Here is a 19,914-nt window from a genome sequence, read left to right on the forward strand (position 1 = left end):
TAGGCTTCGCACCCGAGAATTTTATTATCAAAATTTAGTATCGAAAAACGCTAATAAAACGGGTCAATTTTTCTTTCCCGTTTTATTAGCTTTTTTAGATACTAATTTTTAATAATAAAATTCTCGGGTGCGAAGCTTAATGGTGATGTATTTAATTGTATTAAATTAATTATTTTATTTTATATATTTTAAACTTGTTTTTTTTTGTTGAAAAATAAATCTTGATAATATCAATAAACTATTGATTATCATAATCAACTTAAGTTCCCAAATATTAGATTTTTCAATGGCATATTTTATTTTTTTCTATTTACAAACTAAATTTCATATAAAATGTTTTGCGTGGAAACCAAAAAAATAGAAATGATTAAGCACAACTATAATTGTTGAATTAAAAAAATATTTTATTTAATACTATTTTTACTTTTTATAAATCAAAAAAATAAAAAAAATTGAATGAGTTTTTCAAAGTTTAATTAATAATTATAAAATAGAACAAACCAAATTTTTTTTGATATTATCAAATTCAGGTAATTATCTAACAAAAAACCCAATTTTTAATAGTTATTTTATTGTTTACTGTTTTACTTGGAATATATTTAAAAATATATGATTGTAAACAATTTCGTACTTTTGCCAAAGTGTGTTCTTTGTTTTCTATTCTTTCATGATAATTCAACAAATTGATTTTTGTATGATAAAAACAGTCTCAATTAAATACCATTGGTATAAAATACCAATTTAAATACCTTAATAAAAGCTCATTTCAACCCCCTTGTTTTCAAACGAAGTTCTTAGAGTTGTATTTTTAGATGAACACATCTGAAATAGAATAATTTGTTATTACTCTTGATTACAATTTTTTTCTTTACGACAAATACAATCGAAATTTTTTATACATGATTGATACAACTTTTTGCATCCACTCTTCAAAAGCACCTAAAATCAAACTCGAAAACTCATTATGTCAGGACACAAAACCGTCATATCATTTGTGAAGCATTCACATTCGTTTTCAACAGACAAAACACCCACATCAAAAACGCAGACAGGTAACAACACGACACCCCGCGACTTTTTTGTCGAGACGGAGATCTCTTCCATTCTCACGAAACAAAACCACCTCAACTACATCTCTGAGGTGGTTGGTTCCCCACGAAGTTCCCCTCGCGTCGCTGTCGAGCGCTCTCTCAACCCTGGCTTGTAATTGAATTGTATTTTCAATGTTGTTATGCTTTTGGACCAAAACATGGAAGTCTTTGCTTATTTTGGAGTAACAAAGAAGTGACACCAAATACATACAACAGTAAATTAAAAGGCATAGATGCACATGAAGATAAAGGAAATTAAAACCTCTGTTGTGAATATCATTAACGAGAAATTTCCCATCCATCTCGTCGACACACTCTTCCCTTTGCGCGACACGACAAACGCCATTAACCAGAAACACGCAATGCAAAACCCGAGAATGAAAAACATCAACGTTAAGTTGAATGTGGCTGCCTCCTTTTGAGCCTTTTCAATGTCTTTTTCATTGAATAGTGGTTGTTTTTCTTTGTGTGAGTCATCAACGTAAATGGTGGAATGTTGTTGTGGTGGTACCATGTAGGCGGTCTCAGTTTGGTAAGTCTGTGGCATGTAGTAAGGTGGGGCCTGTTGTCCAGCATATGAAGTAGGCGTGTAATTTTGCTGGTAAGTATTTGGGTTATATGTTGGTGCCTGTGGAGGGAGAGGCATTGGTGGTTGTTCGCCTTGTACATCTTGATGAAGCGGATCACTTTGTGGAGTAACCACCTGTTGGTTTACTGACATCAAAGAAGGAACAACAGGGGCATTGTAGGTTGAGTTTGTATTTACGTCTGGTGGTGGTAAAGTTGATGACATAATCTTTTCTATCTTTTTGAGTTTGACAGTTCAGAATAGTTTTCATTTATAACATATTTTTATAAAAAGAACTATTTTGTTCTTTATTGGATCTAAAAGAATAAATTTTCAACTAAGTTTTTCTCAATTGAAGTTTTGGATTCAATTCAATAAAAAATCGGATAATAAATGTATTATTGTTATAGTTAAATTAATTTATAGAACAAATAGAAATTGTCTTTAAAGAGAAATTTTTTTTTTAATACACAACTGTTGATGAAGAACCTTTTGTTGTACTGAAAATGACACCAATGGACTAAACGAATAAAAGTGTTCAATTAGTAAATGGGTGTATTCAACTTCTGTTGTTTCACAAAACAATAGCAGTATCAGAGAGGGGGTTCTGTGTGTCGTCCAAATTCATTGGCTCATCTTCGTCGATCCTTTGAAGTGGAGTTGGGTCTAACGTTTTTTGTGGTTTCTCACTCCTTTCGTCAATGGTTCTTGCAAGTTCGAGGGACTTTCTGTCGTAGATAACAACCTCGTGGTTGTCTTCAAGTGGGATTTCAGTTTCAACCTGGTTGTAGGTGTTATTTTCTTTGTTGTAGGACCCATACGTAATTACAAACATCCCGACCAACAGAACGAAGCAAGAGATTGACGTTGTCAAATTAAAATCCACAACAGGGACAATGGTCATGTAGTAATAATCATAAGTCGTTAACCCAACAATCAAGGCAATTGTTATTGTGAAGATTACATGAATGACAAATTGTTTAACTTCCATGGTATGTCTCAATATGAAATACGTAAAGAAGCACGTCGCTCCACAATACATCACATTCACAAAAGATAGTGCACATATTAACACATACGCTTCGATTGGTTGATGGAATGTTGTGTAGTTCTTCATATTTTCGATGTTGTTTAACAACAACACAGCAACCATGCAACAAAACTGCCCGAGTCCAACTCCAATAGCCAACAGTATGGCACCTCTGTGTGGTATGTACTTCTACTTGTAATTCATTTTTAGTGCTTATTGTATAAGTGTTATATATATTATATTTTATATTATATAGTGTCATATGCTTATAACCAAAATAAACAAACGAAGCTCATACATATGAGCAATATGATGTAGTACAAAAAGAGTGCAAACAAAAAGAGACTCTGAAGCGTTTCCAACGCCCAAAGAATGTATGAGCTTTGATACAAATACAAGAATGAATAAGTGGAGTCGAACAGTAGTGCGAAGAATAAGACAACGATGATGTAAATGTGCTCAAAGTACCACTCCCTCATTGGTGTTTTCCTCCATTTAAACAACAAAAATGTAATCCCAACAACCTCAATTCCCATCGCCAAAAAGTGAAGCACATTTGTGAATAACACGTACCAAAACGACTTATATTCGATGATAAATTCGAGTACACCAAATTTACTCTCTGTTTGTATTGAAACTTCAATGTTGATGGCTTTCTCTCTTAACGGGTTGACAGACACTACTAAAACCTTCTCACAATATCCTGACGTACAACTTGTGTTAAACTCGTTTTCTTTTTCAATCAAAAGTTTGTTGTTTGTGGAAAACACTTGGCTTGAGGTTGTAATTTTCTCTGTTGTTGTGCCAATTTTGTTCACTTTCAAGTACACGTCGACGAACGAATAAAAAGGTTTAATTTGTGTGATATTGATGTTCCTTTTAAACGTGTTTTGTGGTGTAGTACTGATAGTCCCAATTTGAACCGTTTTAACTGGGATAAAAAAAGCAAACGCAAACGACAATAAGACTGAAACGAAAATAGCTACAGTCACAATCATTGAAATAGTTTTGTGTTGTTCGTATAGTGTCTGGTGTGGTCTTTTGTTTATTTCCATTTTCTGATTTTAAAGTTCTTTGTTATTTTTTAACCTTGCAAATTTCTAAGAGCTGTTGGCAATTTCTTTGAAAACAGTTGATATTGTGTGAACAATTGCACAGTTGTACCCAAAAAGTTATTTTTGGTGGAAAATATCTTTAAATGCCCTGTTACAGTAAATAATCAAATAGTCAATCCATCTAACTCTTTAATGACTTTTTTCTAAATGAATTTGACTTTTTTCTTCAGAAACTGGACTTTGTGTTTTGAACCAAAAATAGTTGATGATTTCATTTACATCTTTCATTCATCAATAATAAAAACTAACTCTTTTTTATTAAAAATAAAGAATGAAAATATAACTTAAAACCAATTATTCATCAAGTAAAACTAAAGCTATATCAATTTAATAACCCCACTCACTTACTTCGAGACAGATGTGATGGAGAGTCTTTAAATTGAGAAAACAGGACAAAGGCTTCTGAGAGTGTCGAGTTCATATCGTCATCAGTCCATTCATTGGTTGGGAGGTTTTGTAAAAATTGAACAAGGTCTGCAAACTCAAGGGTGACGAGTTTCGCGGAGTACTTTTTGAGGATTGCAACGCAGACGTAAAGGTGGAACACCTTAAATCCGTTACCATCTTCATCTGAAAGGTATGTATCCCACAACCTCAACCCTTGTTTGAATGAAAACTCTCGAAGCAAAAAGCAGTTAAACCATCGGAATGCAAATTGAATGATTTGGATATTCTCTTCATTTAATTTGTCTGCCAACTTAGCGTCGACTCTTTCAAGCACAACATTCATTTCGTCAAGTTGTTTGTAAATTGCGCTTTGCTCAGAAGTGTAGTGATCTTGGATGTTCTCAAGGAGAGCAGAAAACATCCAGTAGGTGTCTGCTTCGATCCATTGAAGCTGAGACTCATTAAGGTCGTTCATCACATCTTCGCCAATTTTCATTGAAAACTCCTCAACGTTGACCACCAAAAGAGGGACAACCAAATCGTTTAAACCCTGCACATATCCACATGCTGGGTGTCTAAGTGCGTATAAGAATAATATCCTTTTCATTGCGTTTTGTATTTTGTCAACAAACAGCATTGGGATAGTGATGTTGCTCCTCATGATGTCCATAACAATTTGTTTTCTAATTTTGGTTTCATCATTAGTCTCTTCGTTCTCATCTTTTGGTATTGTTTTTAATAGTATGTCGTACTCCTTCCTTTTCTTCTCGAGAACTTTCTCAGTTCGATTCTTTTCTACAGGAACATATCGAAGTAAATATTTCCAAACCTGCCACCTCCACTCATCAGGAACACCATGCCAACTGATGTTGAATAATTTTTTTAAATCAACAACAGGTGTTGATAAAACACGCTCAAAAAGCGCGCTGCGGGACATCAAATTAAAAGTTCACAACCATCTTTTGAAGTTCCTTTGAAAAATGACCGAACTTGAAATAATATTCATTTATTGAGATGAGTAAAGGAGTTGCAGTCCCCATCGAAATCACGCTGACCCCACAGGGAAAATCTTACACTGTAGACCTCAGGTGGGCGTGTTGGTATGTGTGGAAAGTCGAAAACCGCAGATACTCAGACTTTCTGAAGCTTTTCGAGCTTTTGTGCGAGAGGTACGACGAAGACGACTACCCAGAGTTTCCTGGCAAGTTGTTAGTGCACAGCGAAGAGATGCTGAACGAGAGGAAGTATGACTTAACACTCTATAGCTCCGCTTTACTTACGTCCACTACAACTTTTTTGGACCCCGTCGTCATCACTTTTTTTAAAGTGCCAACAATGTTACTTTATTTGTACCTCCCACGCCCTGTGAATTATTTTGGGCAATACAAAACAATTCTCGAGCAAAGCACACTCAATGAAATGAACGAATTTGCAACAAAAATCGAATTGAATGAAGAAGGCGGGAAAAGGTGGTCAAAAACAATTAGAACGATATTGGGCGCAATGAAATGTGCACCACAAGACTTTGTGTTCACCGTGGAAGAGTACATTAACCCAATGAACGGGGATATTCACATTCCACCACCAACTATCATTAATGATGATAACATCTACGCTTTCAACTCAAGAATCAGAGAACTCATGTCAAAAGCAATGGACTTGGTCGAGGTCTCACAAAAAGAACTTTGGAATGTCCAACTAACTATATTGAACGATATATACAATCTAAAGGTTGAGACACAAAGTTGTTACGATTCTATTATGTATGACAAAATCAAACTCTCGCCAGACTCTTCAGACATCCAGGTCTTATGCTATAGATCAATTTGTGATATCGACGTACTGATTTCAGAAAAGTTGATGCCACTCCTCGGAAAAGTTGCTGTTGTATCATCGCTTGGGAGAAACAAGCAGATGTATTGGTTGCCTTATAACGACAGTGGAAATTTCATGCGGATGTCGTCTTTGTTTAATCTCTAATTTTGTCACCATTTTATGTTGTTTGTTGGCTTAAGATATTCAATTTTTTGATCTTAGTCATTAAACATATAAAAATAAAAAGATATTCAATTCTTTGGAGTGTCACTTTGATTTTTGAGGTGTAAAAAAGTGAATAAGTATCAAAATTATACAAATGTATTTTTGGTATAATTTATATATGTTGATACGTGATTTATCACAACAAATAAATCAACCCGTTTTTTGATCATAATTTGGACCATTTATGATAATCAAAAATCAATTTGTTTGGAAATTGATTAGTCGAAGTATACTGGAAGATACAAATTCTTAATTTCATTTTTTATTTTTGAAGAAAGACAAGACAATTTGTCTTCTTTGAGTTTGTATGTAAATGTGTCATAAAAGATGGTTTTTGTCAAAATATACTTTGCGTTTTGTTTGTTAAGAGAGTGTGTTATAAACCTGGTCTTGGGTAACGTGGTAACGAGTTTATCAAGCAAATTTTGTTTCATTGAATCGACCTCTAAAATAAAGTTTGTGTTAGTAGCTTCCATAACAGTTTTACATATCAAAGAAAACATTTTTTGGTCCATCGTGCCTCGAAGTCTCCAGTCACATCTCACAACATCGAGAACATTTGTTCCCTTTGCAATAAGACTCACAAAAATTGCGTACGAAAGTGCACATTTTTTCAAATTTGAATTTTGTAAAAACTCGTGTAAAAAATTAACAAAAGTATCATTGACAACACCTCTTATGTCAAGAGAAATAATATCAGCTCGACTGTCAAACAAGATACCTGCACTTTCAAAATCATCAGCGTTTTCAAAAATCAAATTGAAATGCAACGTTTGCTCTTCGGACTTCAACAAGACCAAAACCGCTTCGAAGGCGTGACACCTCACGTTTTTTAACTTTGGCAATAAAACCATCGTTTTTAAAACATCACCACTTTTCATGTCATGACTCTGCGTCTGCATGACATACAACGCACATTTTTTTGACACGAAGAGGAGTGTATATAATATGTTGACGCTTGAAATGTGTTCGACAATTTTTAAGAAAAGAAAGCCCTGAATCATTTTTGATAATATTTTGTTCTATAAATTTAAAAAAAATTTAGACTCGAATTTATATAGTATTTATTATTATTATTATTTAATTAAAAAAATAAGAAGAACTTGATTTTCAAAATGCCTGGCGACACACAAGTTTGTTTTCTTTTTGTTATTCAACGTCTCTGAAAAACAGCCAGCCCCACAGGGAAACAACAACAAAACAACACAGGACCTCTTTTTTGAAAATATAGAGCACATCGCTCCCGCTCCTTTGCCACCCTGTTGTGTCTCCCCACCAACTCAGCCACCACCTCCAATCCCAACTCAATAAGTTATTTTTAGTTTTACTGTTGGTGGTATTATTTGAACAATACGAATGTTTTATATCCAATTTATATTTAATTTATATTTAAAAATCGTTTAAACATGAAAATATTAAAATAATACCAACTGACAACCTAATTATGAACTTCGATACTCAGTAGTCACAATAAAGGAGGTCGCCTGGTAAACTGATTTTTCTTTGGTCTGCTGTGTAAAGTTCCAGCCCCACAGGATCACCACTTAGCTTCCCAAATACAGGCGGAATAGCTACCGAAAGCGAACCATTCAAAAATTTTGTTTGAAGAGTCTGTTTCCCGATCTTTGCAATAACACCTCCAGCAAGTCCTACACCAGTGAGAACCACAACAGACCCATTTTTTGGAATAACACACATGTTGATTGTTTTGATGACAGGGAGGGGAAGTTTCTTTTGCATTCGTTTCTCCGTTTTCTGTGTGTCACGTTAAAAGTTTTGAAACGTATTGAAAACAAACCTCAATTTGACCAACTAAATAGAACCCAAAAGTTCCACTAAAATTGGCAAGTGCGCGGATCATATTTGACTCCACAACAGCATCCGATTTGTACTGAAAACTATGGTTCTCTTTTTTAAGCGAGTCGACAACGGAATGGAGTTGTTTGATTGTTTTTTGCCCATCTTCACAAAGATGTATAATGGTTTCTTTATCTGTCGCATTGTCTAAACCTTTCTTAATTGCAATTACCTTTCCAGCTGCTTCAATGATACGAGCTCTTATCTCGATATTAAAATGATCATCTGATTGTACACGTTGAAGCACTTGACTTGCTTTCATAACATTGTAGACATCATAACACGTACAACACAAGTATAACTCTTTCTATAAGTGCGTGTGTTCTATCTTGTTTTGGTACATTTTTATATAAACAACGAGTTACTACACAAACTGATTTTAACTACTTCGCCAACTACAGTTTTGGGCTTTAGCTTCACTTCAAAAATACATCTCGCACAGAGCTTATGGCCACAACAACTGCATATTTTCCCAAGAACAGTCGTCGACTGCCCACAAACCGCACAAGTCCCAAATATTGCAGACTCGTTGTGTGGGACTCTTTTTTCTGTTTTGTAAAGTTGAATAAGACCTTCAAGTCGTTGTGATCTGTTATGGAATGCGGAAGCTGCCTTCGATCTACCCGTTTTGAAAGACTGCGTCCAGTCGCGAATAATCTTTGGCACTTTTGATGGGTGTTGTTGTGGAAAGAGCTGAAATTTCGACATCGTTTAAATTCTTTGTTTATGTCATCTGAGTCTTAAAAACGATAGAATTTGTCGTATACAATAGTCGAGGCAATTCTAAATAGTTGGGTGAATCAAATTTGTATTATTGTAAACTATTGGTAATAACTGGTAAGTATTGTCTGTGTCTGTTCGTAATGTTTGAACTATTATTATAGGAATACAAAATTATAATTATCTATACAGAGAGCCATGACAAATCCATTAAAAAACCGTTTAAATTTTCAAGGATTTGTACCATATATTTATGTCACTCACAAAGAACAAGTCATTTTTATTATCAATTATAGTAAATTAAATATATTAATAGTTATTAAAATTGTTTAACTTATTTTTTTCTATCAATCACCGAAATTGTTATGTAAAATGTTATGTGTTTTTGACGCAAGTTTTTTTAATTTGGTTATAGTTAAAAATATAGTATTAAATAGTACTATGTGTTGATAGGAGATGTTTTGTGAAAAAAAACTGTAACTTAGAAAAATCATAAAAGAATGTTTCTTGGCGTGGCCAAAGAAAATTTAGCCATGTACGTCGTTACGTTTCTGTTCCTACTCCTTGTTATGGTCTTTTCGATAATCGCATTTATACTCATAACAACAGAAAATGTTAGTTTTGATTATACCCAACCCTCTATTCTCGTCGTGAACAACATGTGATCCAACCGGTGTTAATTGATTTATCACTGTTTATTTTATTGTTTTTATTGTTTTTAATATCTTATGTATTGATGAAATACATCAGACGGTACACACTTGTCGTTTAGCTTTATAACAAGTTTACCGCAACACTTATTTAACATTACTATTTGTGTTAGTGGTGTGTAATAGAGTTATGTATTGTTACATTTTGCTCTTTACGAATGAAAAGAGTAGTTTATCTTGATGAGCTCTTGTTATTACCATTAGTCTTCAAACTACTAAAAATTTGAAACCAAAAACATTTTTTGTTTAATATGGTCTTATTACGGGATATATTGGGATTGTCTGGGTTTCATTTTCAAGTTTAGAAAACGTTCATAAGGAGTTGACCAAGATCTCAATAATCAAAATGTCGCAAGACCCACTTAACACACCCATTTTCTGTGGCATGGACTATGTCAAAACGTACGACAGAAACACTTTGGTTGCCGCCTATAAGCTTCTTAACATGTCGTACCAGATCTTATTGGAGATGCAAACTACTGGTCCGAGTTTGTTACTTTAAATACATATATTAAAAATAACGCGTAGAGAGTGTTGCTGAGTTGAAGCAAAAAATTGAGGAGAACACTGTGAATTTGAACAAAGTGATTCAAACAGCATCTGAGGAGACCACAAACAAAATCAAGCAGTTTGATGAACAAGAAAAGTCCCTTCCAGACCTTCTCCAAATGTTCGAAATTGCCCAGAAGCAGATTACAGAGAGCGTCTTGAGGCTGAAAGCGCAAGCAAAGGTTCAAAAAGAAGAGAACCAAAAACTGAAGGAGATGTACAAAAAAGTTCAGTCCTCACAAGAAGAAGAATTTGAAGGCCTCAGTGAAGAGGCGTCGAAACCACTTGAAGAGAGACTGGAGGTGTTGCAAAAGGAGAAAGAGAAGATTGCCGAGGAGGTTGGTGGGTTAAAAGAACAGTCACAACACAAAGAGGATTTGGCAAGGGTAGAGAGGGAGTTCAAACAAATAAAAGAGAAGCTTGAAAATGACACCAAAGATGTCCAACAAAAAATCAATGACAAAAACGCTGAAATCCAAAAAGTCCAAGGCGATGTCGACAAAACCCAAACGGAAATTAAAGCAAAAGATGTTCAAATCCAGAAACTCAACAGTGACATGATCCAAAAGGACATCGAAATCAAGAAGCTCAGAGCTGAAATCGAGGGTAAAATCGTCGACAGTTATGCGCTTTAATTCATTTTTTATCGAAGATTCCATGTTATTTTCATTACTTTTCAGAGAAACTGTGCCGACCTATAAGAAGTAACACTGTCAATATCAAGAAGGAAGTAATGGTAAATAAAACTATAAAAATACTAAACATCATTGATCAAGTTTTGATGTTTGATTGGTAAAGCTAATGCAATACATTTGAGGTAAAAAGACAACAAGAAGACAAAAAAGTTAGAATTTCAACCAATTTGATTCGAAACCTGAAATAGTGTCTGAGATCTGTCCCTTTATGGAGAATTTAGAAAACTGGGAAGGAAGGTTTCGATACGTCTTTTGGTAACGGCTTCCTGCATATCCTTCCCATCCAACAAACAATGACAACCCACACGCCTCTTTGTCGGTTTCTAAAGCTTTTTCACAGGTTGAGCCTTTGCTAAATGTCAGAGATATCACGGTGTTAACAAAAACAAACTAGTTATCCGCTTTAAAACTACAGAACGTGTTATTGAGACACTCGGATGAGGCACAATCATTACAAAATGTGTCCCAAGTAATCGCCTCCATACGGGAGTCGTTCAACTTGACCTTTGCAGAAATCAACTTTGGAATTGTCCCATTAGCGAACACTAACAATGGGGGTGAATAAATGTAATTGACATAAATTCTGCAGTACACATCCGTTTTTGATTTTGCAATAGTGTAGAAATTGGTGATTTTCACCTCAGACACCTCGTCGGTTGGAATGAGGAATGAGGCGCCGTCAAATGGTTCAGTGTACTCTGTTGTATTTGTTGTATTCTGTATGGGTAAGTTTCTAACTTGCCCATCTTTTTCGTAAAAAAGAACGAGCAAGCTACTTTTCTCATTATAATTGATTTTGTAATTGTTTTCCTTCAATCGTTCGAACACTTGGTCATACGAATCTCCAGTGTCCTTTGCCAACACTGCTGTAAGTAACACAATGAATACAACACACTTCATCTGCTTTTTGAGTTTTTTTTCGTTCCTAAACAAATAACATTTTAATACCAATTTTTATAATTTTTTAAGAATAGATGTTTTAGACTTTGTTTCCTAAAACTAAAGTTAATAAATTAGTGTAATTTTTTCTTTTTTATTTATTAAAAAGAAAGAAACAAAATTTTTATTTCATAACTTGGTGTAAAAAATAATTTTTTCTACCCAAATTACATTCAAAACTCCGATTTGTAAAGGAATAAAATAGCCCAAAAACCCGGAATAAATACAACAAACAAATAACTTTCTTGGGAAAAAACGTGGACATGCAAAATTGGGAAAACCTCATATACCTTTTTGTGTGTTTTACGACCTATTCAGCATTTCATCTGGCAGAAACACAACACGTGCGAGCCGCGACTTTTTGGGGATGAAGTAGTATATATCATCACCATTAGAAGGTAAAATCCATTGGAGACATTTTGCAAAGTAATCCTTGATGAGAGGTGTAAGAAAAGTGTTTGGAGTTAAATTGATATCATTGTCGAGGGGGTTTTCGATTGTCAACACCATGGGTTTGCTATAATCGATCCACCCCCTTGACTCCTTCTCGAAATAAGAACACGGTTTTCCAATGGAAATGCCATACCGCGTATAATCGAAGTCGTATCCAAAGTGTTGTAAGAATGTCACAAAGACACTTCCAAGGTCGGTATCTGGCTTTCCACCAGTGAACTTCCCTGTGTTGTACATGTCGAGAAACGAATAGACCATAAGCGTGATCATAAATGTGTTGAGCCCCCCAGATATCACACTTGTAAATCCGCCTTGGTGCAATAAATATCTAACCAATATGACAAGTGGCCGTAGCATCACATTTTGGTGGCACAGCCTCCCTACTAATTTTGTAGTTTCTATTCCCATGGTGTTCTCCATTGAAATATCTACATCTATGCCGTCTTGTGAACTCCGCAATTTAAGAAGGGGGACTCTTGCATATGGCAGCTGCAATACGGTAGTGCACACACAAGTGTTTGTGAGTGCGTCAGATATAATCGGGAAAATGACATCGGGGGGAAATTGTAAGAAGTACCCCCCAAGAGACATGTCGACGTCGCTAAACGGGAACGACAAATTTGTTTTGTACGATCCGTAGACAGTAATTGCGCTTGGGTTTCTCACCACAGAAAAGATTGCCTTTGGGGGGCATGTGTCGTTCTTTGTTATTGTGATAGAATCGATCACCTTTGACACCTCGTCTATCACTCGCTTCTTTGTTTGTTTTTCTTGGAATGAGTCTTGTACATATTTTACAAAAAAAGGTGATGTCGTCGTGAAGGGAGATATTTTTATGTTGATTGAGCTTTTCAAGCCAAGGGGGTGTAGTTGTTATTTGTGGGCTTGGGAATGTTTTAAGAATTCCAAAAACGGGGTCTTGAGAAGATGTGCCAAACATTAAGTGTATCCAGTTTCCTTTGAGGTTTATGAAAGCAGGTGATCTTGACAAAAATGTTTTTCGGTCTATTTTCTATAATCAAAATAACTATTTTTATAATTCTTTTTACCTACATATCAACATCTACTTTTATATGTGAAAATAAGTTGATAAAGCGAATGTTTACAATAAAAACTCCTTTATAATTGATTGAATAATAAAAATGTAGTAAATTTAATTAAAGTGTCGATTTAACCAAGAGAATGAACAAGAAAAGAATGATGAGAGGCAAAAAGAGAAAACCAAGACACTTTGCCATGTTGAAATACGCCTGTGTGTTAGTGCTTGCTGCAGTCTCCGCGTTTGTTTGAACGTTTCTGTTTTTGTTGACTCGAATTAAAGAATTAAGAGTTACTCGACTTTTGCAAATAGGACAATTTTCAGTTCTTCTTACCCACTCAGCAATACAGTCGTAACAAAAAGTGTGTCCACATGGCGTGACAGTACAGTCGACGATGTCGTCGTAGCAAATTGAACATTGCTTATTCATTTGTAGAAAAGATAAAATAAGATCTTTTTGGAACTTAAAAAGTAGAGAGGAGTTGCATGTGGTTATCCCTTTCGAGTATTATCAATTTTGTGTTGGATTACGGGTTTGCCCTTTTGGTGTTAGTTATTCTCGTTGGGTTTTGCGTTGCGAGTGGGATGTATGTCTTCTCACTTTTCGTTGAAGAACGCCCGTCACACGCCAAAATGATAGTCAAAATCCTCGTAGTAGGGTCATTATTGCAAACAATTCTTTGTCTTAGATTTATCCCTTGGTATGTTGTGTGGATTAATATCATAGGACATATCATTTACTTAATGGTTTCCAACGAGATCCCATACATCAACTACACCTCCCCCATTTTCTTTGCGGGATGTGTTACTGCTGTCTCTTCACATCTTGCCTTTGCTATCCACTTCATCCTCTCACCACATTGGGAATTCTGGAGACTTCTCTTGGTGAACATTTACACCCTTTGGACAGTCCCTCTGTTGTTGGTGTGCTCAGCAGTTACGGCCCCTGAGGCTCTTGTTGGGGCTGGTGAAGACGAAAACGTACATAGAAGCTTATTTGCTCGAATGCTTAAAAAGCTCTTTGGTAAAGCCGCTGCCTTCGTAGAAAAAATGAATTGATTTTTTACTATTTCATGTTATAAGAAAGTATAAAATATAGTTTTTTGGTGTGTAAAAGGAAACTTAACTTTAAAAAAAAGAGTAACTCGAAAAAAAATGGTGTTGTGTGTTGTTCTTCTGTTTGTTATAGTCAGCGCGTATCCGCCGCCTGTTCAAATTAAAGACGAAATTCAGATTCTTCAAAACGTGACGAAGAATTCTATTATTCAGAATCACATGAAATATACAAAAAGAGATACAAATCGACACGGAATCCCAATATACGCAAGGGTCGCAAAGTATCACGAAAGAACACAAACAACACTTCCTATTTTTGCACATAAATTCAAAGGAATCTTTTTCGAAGAAATTGTTATTCGATCTATTAACGACAAGATTGTCATTCAAGACAACAACCCATATAAAAAAGTGGTTTTCAACGCTTCAAATTACGTTGTTTTAAAGACGGAGCTGGATTACATCACATTTTCCGAAGATATTTATAGAGAGTTGTGGGGGTTTCTCAGCTTTTATCAAGGCGTCTTATTTGACTCAACAATTCCAACAGATTTTGTTGTTCAAGCAACAAACAAATTCCCAAAGATGTTCGATTCTTTCAAACTCATAACAACTGATGATGACCCCAAACCATTTTTGAGGATATGTAAAGCTGTTTTCATTGACACACAGTTTTACGACAAACGGGCAGTGTCGTACCAACCTCTACAACCACTCGCCTGGATAGAAAATTCATACAATTTGAAGTTTGACAGTTCTATTAAGAACGGAGGGTTTGTTTTGGATTTCGAAGGGAAGACATACTGCAAACATAGTACAACCCATACCGCAAATACCGCTTTTCTTCTCTTCATTAAAAAACTGAATGTTACTTTCACATACCACAAGGCATCACATGAACACTCTTGTGAAGCTGAAATAAAAAGCGATAAATTCATGGACGATTTCTGTACTACAAATTACCCCACCCCATTTTCAATTAATGAGAAACTCGGACTCGCACAAAAAATCAATTGTTCTGTGCTTTGCAGTGATTTTGGTGCTGCCCTCGACTTCTTTTTTGACGTTTTATGATTTACTTTAGTTGTATAGTTCATTGAAAAGTTATAAAAATTGGTGGAATTCTACTAATAATAAAAAATAAGTTATATAAGAACTTTAAAACCAAAGAGTGATGTCGAAACCACGGCCACCTAAGAGTGTACGAACAAAACAACAATTTGTGGCAGTTGCAAAATTAAAGCTTGCTGTGGCACACCCCGAGTTGGTTGAATTCCACGACGCAAACTCACGTGAACCCGAGTTGTTAATCGAGTTGAAGTCGATGAAAAATGCTGTTCCAATCCCACAACATTGGTGTCAACGGAAACGGTTCTTGTCAGGGAGGAGAGAAAAAGAAGCGTACCGATTGCCTGACTACATCGAAGCAACTGGTGTAGGACAACTTCGGCAGGCATATCTTGATCAGGAACAAGACCTCAAAATGAAACAGAAGATGCGCGAGAAGATGCGTCCAAAGACGGTTGGTTGCATCGATTACCAAATTCTGTACGACGCTTTCTTCAAAAACCAGAAAAAGGAGAAAATGACGCAATTTGGCGAACTTTACTTTGATGGGAAGGACGAACAGAAGTACACGGGAACACCATTTAAACTCTCATCACAACTGAGAGTTTGTTATTATTTCCTTTTTTTTGAAAAACAACTGACACACAGGAGGCGCTTGGAATTGGAGAAACACAAACACCCCCTTGGGCTGATGCAATGCGTACTTACGGCCCACCACCCGCTTACACTGATTTGATTGCTGAACTCAATAATTCGTAAATATCGACACCTTAAAAATCTTATTTACTCTTTTAAATAATTAAAGAAACAAGGCTTTTAACATTCTTGTTCAATATAATATAAACATATTTTTTAATGGTATAAAAAGGAACCTATTCTTTTTTGGTAATTTTAATTATATAAAATAGTTTCAAAAATTGAATAATAGAAGTAATTACAACCATAATAAACGAAAAAGACAAGTGTTTGGAAAAGTAGATCAAAAAGAACTGAAAAATTGAAGCAATGCTTGTGTTAAGTCTTCTGTTTGTTTCAGTATTTGCAGACTGCAAAATACGAGGCGTTGATTATTCCAAGTTGACCCGCAAATCAAACGACCCATATCATATCTCATTCCCCGAATTTGAAGCAAAATTCAACGTCTGTGGTGATGTTGACGGACTTGGAAATGCTGCGACTGGGTCTTCAGGTGCAAAGGTCTACTCTCTTGGGCTTGTCCAAAAACAAGAGGCTATCACCGACAATAACGGAAATGGGTTTAAATACACAGGTGGAGATACCTGTAAAGCAGGCTTCAAGTGGTCGTCGACTGTGTATCTGGAGTGTCAAGACATTCCTGAGGACAAATATGAGGTGATGAATTTGGTTGTCGACAAATGTTACGTTGAATTTAAAATCAAAGGACCTGGTGCTTGCGCCTCGGACGAAGTCCCTAAAGAAAAATTGGCGACGATGTGGATTGTTTTCATTTGCATTGTCTGTTTATTGGCAATTATTTTTGCTGTGTTTGGTATTTGGTGTCTCATCAACTTTTTGGTGGGAAGAAGAGGTGCAGCCATTTTGCCTCTTTATGCTATAATACACAAACCAAACGAATTGCCAGTGAGCGGGGAAGGCGAGAAGAAAAACTTGATCTAATCTGTGCCACATTCAATTTACTATTACTTATCATTTGTTTCTAGTCATCGTTTTTCAACAAATTTGTTCTTGCATAAAAAGATAGGAAAGAGTCAATTGATACAGAATAACTTACTTTTTTGTTTCCTTTTTAAACTCGTTGGCAAGATTCACCTCACAAATACGGTTGGCTATTTCACTCAAGACAGAATCTACAACAGACCTACACGTGTCTGTTGTTACTTTTCTTGTGATCCTCTTCGCTTCAACAGAAGGCTCTTTCCTTGGCTTAAAAACCTCTTTGTTTTTTGTGGTTTCGATTGGTAAAGGAGGTAAATCATCGTCTGAGACGTTGATGTCATCTTCAATTTTTTTCTGAATTGTTGACAAAAAGTGAGTGTCTTGTTTGAGAGAAAGACCAATAAAAAAGAAAAGAGGTTTATCTGTGTACTCTTTGTGCTGCTCTGTAAAATGCTTGTAAAGTTTATTGTTTTGAAGAAACGAGTTGGCGAAAACTGCTTTTCGTGGGTTAGTCAGTTGACAAATCAAACAAACGGGTTTTTGGACTGAATTTTCCGTGATATAGGAGAACCCATATTGGAGAAAATAGTTCTGATATTTTCTGACGCGCTTTGTTTTAACTTGTTGCTCGCTGTGGTTTGGCTTTGGGGCCTTTCTCAACGGTGAAACTCTCTGGTCTTCGAAATTTCTTGATTTTGAGTCATCAGTGAGTTCAACAGTTTCATGAGAAGATGAGTTAAATGTTTGTGGTTGATCAGCGAATTCTTTGTTTTGTGGCGTGCATATCATTTCCATAAAGTTTACCATTTTGAGTTATATTCAGTTATTTTTGATGTTTTGATTTATTTTTGCAATACATTTACTTTTCTACAAAGTTTAAGGATTATCTTTTAATTTATATTATTAATTTGTGTACTATAATATAACTATTATTTTAGTTATAAGTTACCAACTTTACAATAGTTCTTTTAAGTTTTTACAAATAATTTTTTTCAATGTTTAACTTAATTGAGAAATTGTTTTGGTGAAAAAAAGGGTTTTATAAGACTCAAATATAAAAAAATGAAAGAAAGAAATAAAAGGGAAACACAGTAATAGTATTAAATTTTTTAATGAAATGATTATAGAAAAATATCAGATGGCTGAACCAAGTAGTGGTGTGCTACCAGAGAAAATTTATGGTTTGTTGTAATGAACGAATAAAAACACTCTAATTTTCAGACCGCCACGAAAAGCGCGCTAACGTGTTTTGGGATAAGTTCTACAAAAAGCGGCGAGGGTTTATTGCTTCTTCAAAAGAGCGAAATTGGATGTGTAGAGAATTTAAAGAAATTGTGTATGACCCACGAGACACTATTGATGTGTTTGAAATTGGGTGTGGTCTTGGGAATTCAATGGTCCCTCTTTTGAGGGTTAATCCATCTCTTAAGTTTTATGCGTGTGATATTGCACAGAGTGCTGTTGAAGTCGTGAAAAAAGACGAATACCTACATGACTACTTAACAGCATTTGTGCATGATGTCACTTTACCGATTCCCCAAGAAGTAATGCCATCATTTTCCGTCGACTATTTGTTACTTGTGTTTGTGCTCTCCACCATTTCACCAACAAAATTTATGACAACCCTCAAAAACTTGGACGAGGTATTAAGGCCAAACGGGGTGTTTTTTTTCAGAGATTACGGGATGGGCGACATGAAACAGGAAATATTCGAGAATCGTGGGAACAAACTGTCAGAGAGGTTTTATTTAAGACAAGATGGAACACGAATTTATTTCTTTTCATTGGAAGAGACACAGAACTTTAGAAAGGAATTGAATTACGATATTATCGAGGAAAAAATGGTTACAAACACAAACATCAATCACAAGAAGCAACTTACAATGGTCAGGAAATACATTCAAGCCAAGTGGCGGAAGCCAACAAAATAACACCATCTCGATTATGTGGGGTGTGTTTTGCTTGAGTTAAGATAATTTAGTTTTTAAACTATTATTTGTTATTTTCGAAGTTGTGTTACAAGTCATATTTCTTGTTTTTCTTAATATCTGAAAATTAAGGAGCCTATCCGCAATACCCGAAGTAATCACAAAAATTTATTAACATAGGTTTAAAAAACAGTAAAAAGTCATCACAAAGTTTAAATTTAATTACCAGCCATCTTGAGAGCAAAGCCAGAAACAATTGGGAAAGCAACAAATTCTTGGGACTGAGCTTTGATAAGAGCCATAACCCAGTTGAAGACCCAAATGCAGAACCAGATCAAAGATATAATCGCACAGAGAATACCAAAAATGGTTGCAACAACTCCACCCACTCTGCAGATCGCACCAAAGATTACCATGATTACCCACATAATACAGTAGATAATACCCCAAATTATTGCGTTTGCTCCATGGGCTTTGCAGTATGTATTGGTCTTTTCTAATAAAAAGACAATGAGACCTCCAATTAAGCCAAAGAACTCTGCGAGAAAAGACTCGACTATTACTGGTAATCCACAAGATGTGTCACTCATTTTATTTTTTAGTTCGACTGCAGTTATTAATTATTTTTTTGTATTATATTTATTATATATAGTTATTTTATAATTTTAGAATGGTTTAAAAAGTGTCTCTTTTACTTGATAATGGTGTTATCTCAAAAAATAACTAAAAAACATGATTTGACATAATTTGCTTTTGAAAAAGTATATAATATTCATATAATAATTTTTTATAAATATGTTTTAGTAACGAAAGTGGAAAAAAACAAACGTATGAAATTGTGTTTTGAAACGTCATTTATTTCTAAATTAATTTTCAAGAACCAATATCGAAAAAATAACCTGTTTATTTTTTTCCTTGGCAAATTCGCCTTATTTTTACCATTGATAATACTTTACCCGTTTTTTCTTGAAAACAGACCTAATATAACCAAGTTTATAAAAACAGAAAAATGAGTATTGGGATAGTAAAAT

At 35.0% G+C, this 19,914-nt stretch overlaps 16 protein-coding genes across 16 annotated transcripts; 7 read left to right on the forward strand and 9 right to left on the reverse strand.

Moving 5' to 3' along the window:
* Window positions 1-1,311: 1,311 nt before the first annotated feature.
* EIN_344770 (hypothetical protein) lies at window positions 1,312-1,884 on the reverse strand (the record flags this gene model as incomplete). The annotated part of the gene is made up of 1 exon (XM_004255240.1): window positions 1,312-1,884. One exon carries the CDS (start codon window positions 1,882-1,884, stop codon window positions 1,312-1,314), a length of 573 nt encoding a protein of 190 aa, XP_004255288.1.
* A 349-nt stretch (window positions 1,885-2,233) lies between these two features.
* EIN_344780 (hypothetical protein) lies at window positions 2,234-3,744 on the reverse strand (the record flags this gene model as incomplete). The annotated part of the gene is made up of 2 exons (XM_004255241.1): window positions 2,234-2,878; window positions 2,977-3,744. The coding sequence occupies 2 exons, from the start codon at window positions 3,742-3,744 to the stop codon at window positions 2,234-2,236; spliced, it is 1,413 nt and encodes a 470-aa protein (XP_004255289.1).
* A 400-nt stretch (window positions 3,745-4,144) lies between these two features.
* EIN_344790 (hypothetical protein) lies at window positions 4,145-5,128 on the reverse strand (the record flags this gene model as incomplete). Its single annotated transcript, XM_004255242.1, has 1 exon — window positions 4,145-5,128. One exon carries the CDS (start codon window positions 5,126-5,128, stop codon window positions 4,145-4,147), a length of 984 nt encoding a protein of 327 aa, XP_004255290.1.
* A 77-nt stretch (window positions 5,129-5,205) lies between these two features.
* EIN_344800 (hypothetical protein) lies at window positions 5,206-6,171 on the forward strand (the record flags this gene model as incomplete). The annotated part of the gene is made up of 1 exon (XM_004255243.1): window positions 5,206-6,171. One exon carries the CDS (start codon window positions 5,206-5,208, stop codon window positions 6,169-6,171), a length of 966 nt encoding a protein of 321 aa, XP_004255291.1.
* Window positions 6,172-6,449: 278 nt separating this feature from the next.
* Window positions 6,450-7,112, reverse strand: EIN_344810 (hypothetical protein; the record flags this gene model as incomplete). Its single annotated transcript, XM_004255244.1, has 1 exon — window positions 6,450-7,112. The coding sequence occupies one exon, from the start codon at window positions 7,110-7,112 to the stop codon at window positions 6,450-6,452; it is 663 nt and encodes a 220-aa protein (XP_004255292.1).
* Window positions 7,113-7,689: 577 nt separating this feature from the next.
* EIN_344820 (hypothetical protein) lies at window positions 7,690-8,796 on the reverse strand (the record flags this gene model as incomplete). Its single annotated transcript, XM_004255245.1, has 3 exons — window positions 7,690-7,986; window positions 8,030-8,391; window positions 8,463-8,796. The coding sequence occupies 3 exons, from the start codon at window positions 8,794-8,796 to the stop codon at window positions 7,690-7,692; spliced, it is 993 nt and encodes a 330-aa protein (XP_004255293.1).
* A 1,068-nt stretch (window positions 8,797-9,864) lies between these two features.
* EIN_344830 (hypothetical protein) lies at window positions 9,865-10,702 on the forward strand (the record flags this gene model as incomplete). The annotated part of the gene is made up of 2 exons (XM_004255246.1): window positions 9,865-10,006; window positions 10,047-10,702. The coding sequence occupies 2 exons, from the start codon at window positions 9,865-9,867 to the stop codon at window positions 10,700-10,702; spliced, it is 798 nt and encodes a 265-aa protein (XP_004255294.1).
* A 210-nt stretch (window positions 10,703-10,912) lies between these two features.
* On the reverse strand, window positions 10,913-11,662 carry EIN_344840 (hypothetical protein; the record flags this gene model as incomplete). The annotated part of the gene is made up of 2 exons (XM_004255247.1): window positions 10,913-11,114; window positions 11,154-11,662. 2 exons carry the CDS (start codon window positions 11,660-11,662, stop codon window positions 10,913-10,915), a joined length of 711 nt encoding a protein of 236 aa, XP_004255295.1.
* Window positions 11,663-12,004: 342 nt separating this feature from the next.
* Window positions 12,005-13,623, reverse strand: EIN_344850 (hypothetical protein; the record flags this gene model as incomplete). The annotated part of the gene is made up of 2 exons (XM_004255248.1): window positions 12,005-12,924; window positions 13,377-13,623. 2 exons carry the CDS (start codon window positions 13,621-13,623, stop codon window positions 12,005-12,007), a joined length of 1,167 nt encoding a protein of 388 aa, XP_004255296.1.
* A 56-nt stretch (window positions 13,624-13,679) lies between these two features.
* On the forward strand, window positions 13,680-14,252 carry EIN_344860 (hypothetical protein; the record flags this gene model as incomplete). The annotated part of the gene is made up of 1 exon (XM_004255249.1): window positions 13,680-14,252. The coding sequence occupies one exon, from the start codon at window positions 13,680-13,682 to the stop codon at window positions 14,250-14,252; it is 573 nt and encodes a 190-aa protein (XP_004255297.1).
* A 96-nt stretch (window positions 14,253-14,348) lies between these two features.
* EIN_344870 (hypothetical protein) lies at window positions 14,349-15,323 on the forward strand (the record flags this gene model as incomplete). Its single annotated transcript, XM_004255250.1, has 1 exon — window positions 14,349-15,323. One exon carries the CDS (start codon window positions 14,349-14,351, stop codon window positions 15,321-15,323), a length of 975 nt encoding a protein of 324 aa, XP_004255298.1.
* Window positions 15,324-15,423: 100 nt separating this feature from the next.
* On the forward strand, window positions 15,424-16,076 carry EIN_344880 (hypothetical protein; the record flags this gene model as incomplete). The annotated part of the gene is made up of 2 exons (XM_004255251.1): window positions 15,424-15,921; window positions 15,966-16,076. The coding sequence occupies 2 exons, from the start codon at window positions 15,424-15,426 to the stop codon at window positions 16,074-16,076; spliced, it is 609 nt and encodes a 202-aa protein (XP_004255299.1).
* A 246-nt stretch (window positions 16,077-16,322) lies between these two features.
* EIN_344890 (hypothetical protein) lies at window positions 16,323-16,955 on the forward strand (the record flags this gene model as incomplete). The annotated part of the gene is made up of 1 exon (XM_004255252.1): window positions 16,323-16,955. The coding sequence occupies one exon, from the start codon at window positions 16,323-16,325 to the stop codon at window positions 16,953-16,955; it is 633 nt and encodes a 210-aa protein (XP_004255300.1).
* Window positions 16,956-17,066: 111 nt separating this feature from the next.
* Window positions 17,067-17,750, reverse strand: EIN_344900 (hypothetical protein; the record flags this gene model as incomplete). The annotated part of the gene is made up of 2 exons (XM_004255253.1): window positions 17,067-17,393; window positions 17,490-17,750. 2 exons carry the CDS (start codon window positions 17,748-17,750, stop codon window positions 17,067-17,069), a joined length of 588 nt encoding a protein of 195 aa, XP_004255301.1.
* A 343-nt stretch (window positions 17,751-18,093) lies between these two features.
* Window positions 18,094-18,886, forward strand: EIN_344910 (hypothetical protein; the record flags this gene model as incomplete). Its single annotated transcript, XM_004255254.1, has 2 exons — window positions 18,094-18,136; window positions 18,177-18,886. The coding sequence occupies 2 exons, from the start codon at window positions 18,094-18,096 to the stop codon at window positions 18,884-18,886; spliced, it is 753 nt and encodes a 250-aa protein (XP_004255302.1).
* Window positions 18,887-19,101: 215 nt separating this feature from the next.
* Window positions 19,102-19,473, reverse strand: EIN_344920 (hypothetical protein; the record flags this gene model as incomplete). The annotated part of the gene is made up of 1 exon (XM_004255255.1): window positions 19,102-19,473. The coding sequence occupies one exon, from the start codon at window positions 19,471-19,473 to the stop codon at window positions 19,102-19,104; it is 372 nt and encodes a 123-aa protein (XP_004255303.1).
* Between the last annotated feature and the right edge of the window lie 441 nt (window positions 19,474-19,914).

Source organism: Entamoeba invadens (genome assembly GCF_000330505.1).
Source record: "Entamoeba invadens IP1 unplaced genomic scaffold scaff_1105074724577, whole genome shotgun sequence".
In the NCBI taxonomy this organism is placed as follows: Eukaryota; Evosea; order Mastigamoebida; family Endamoebidae; genus Entamoeba; species Entamoeba invadens.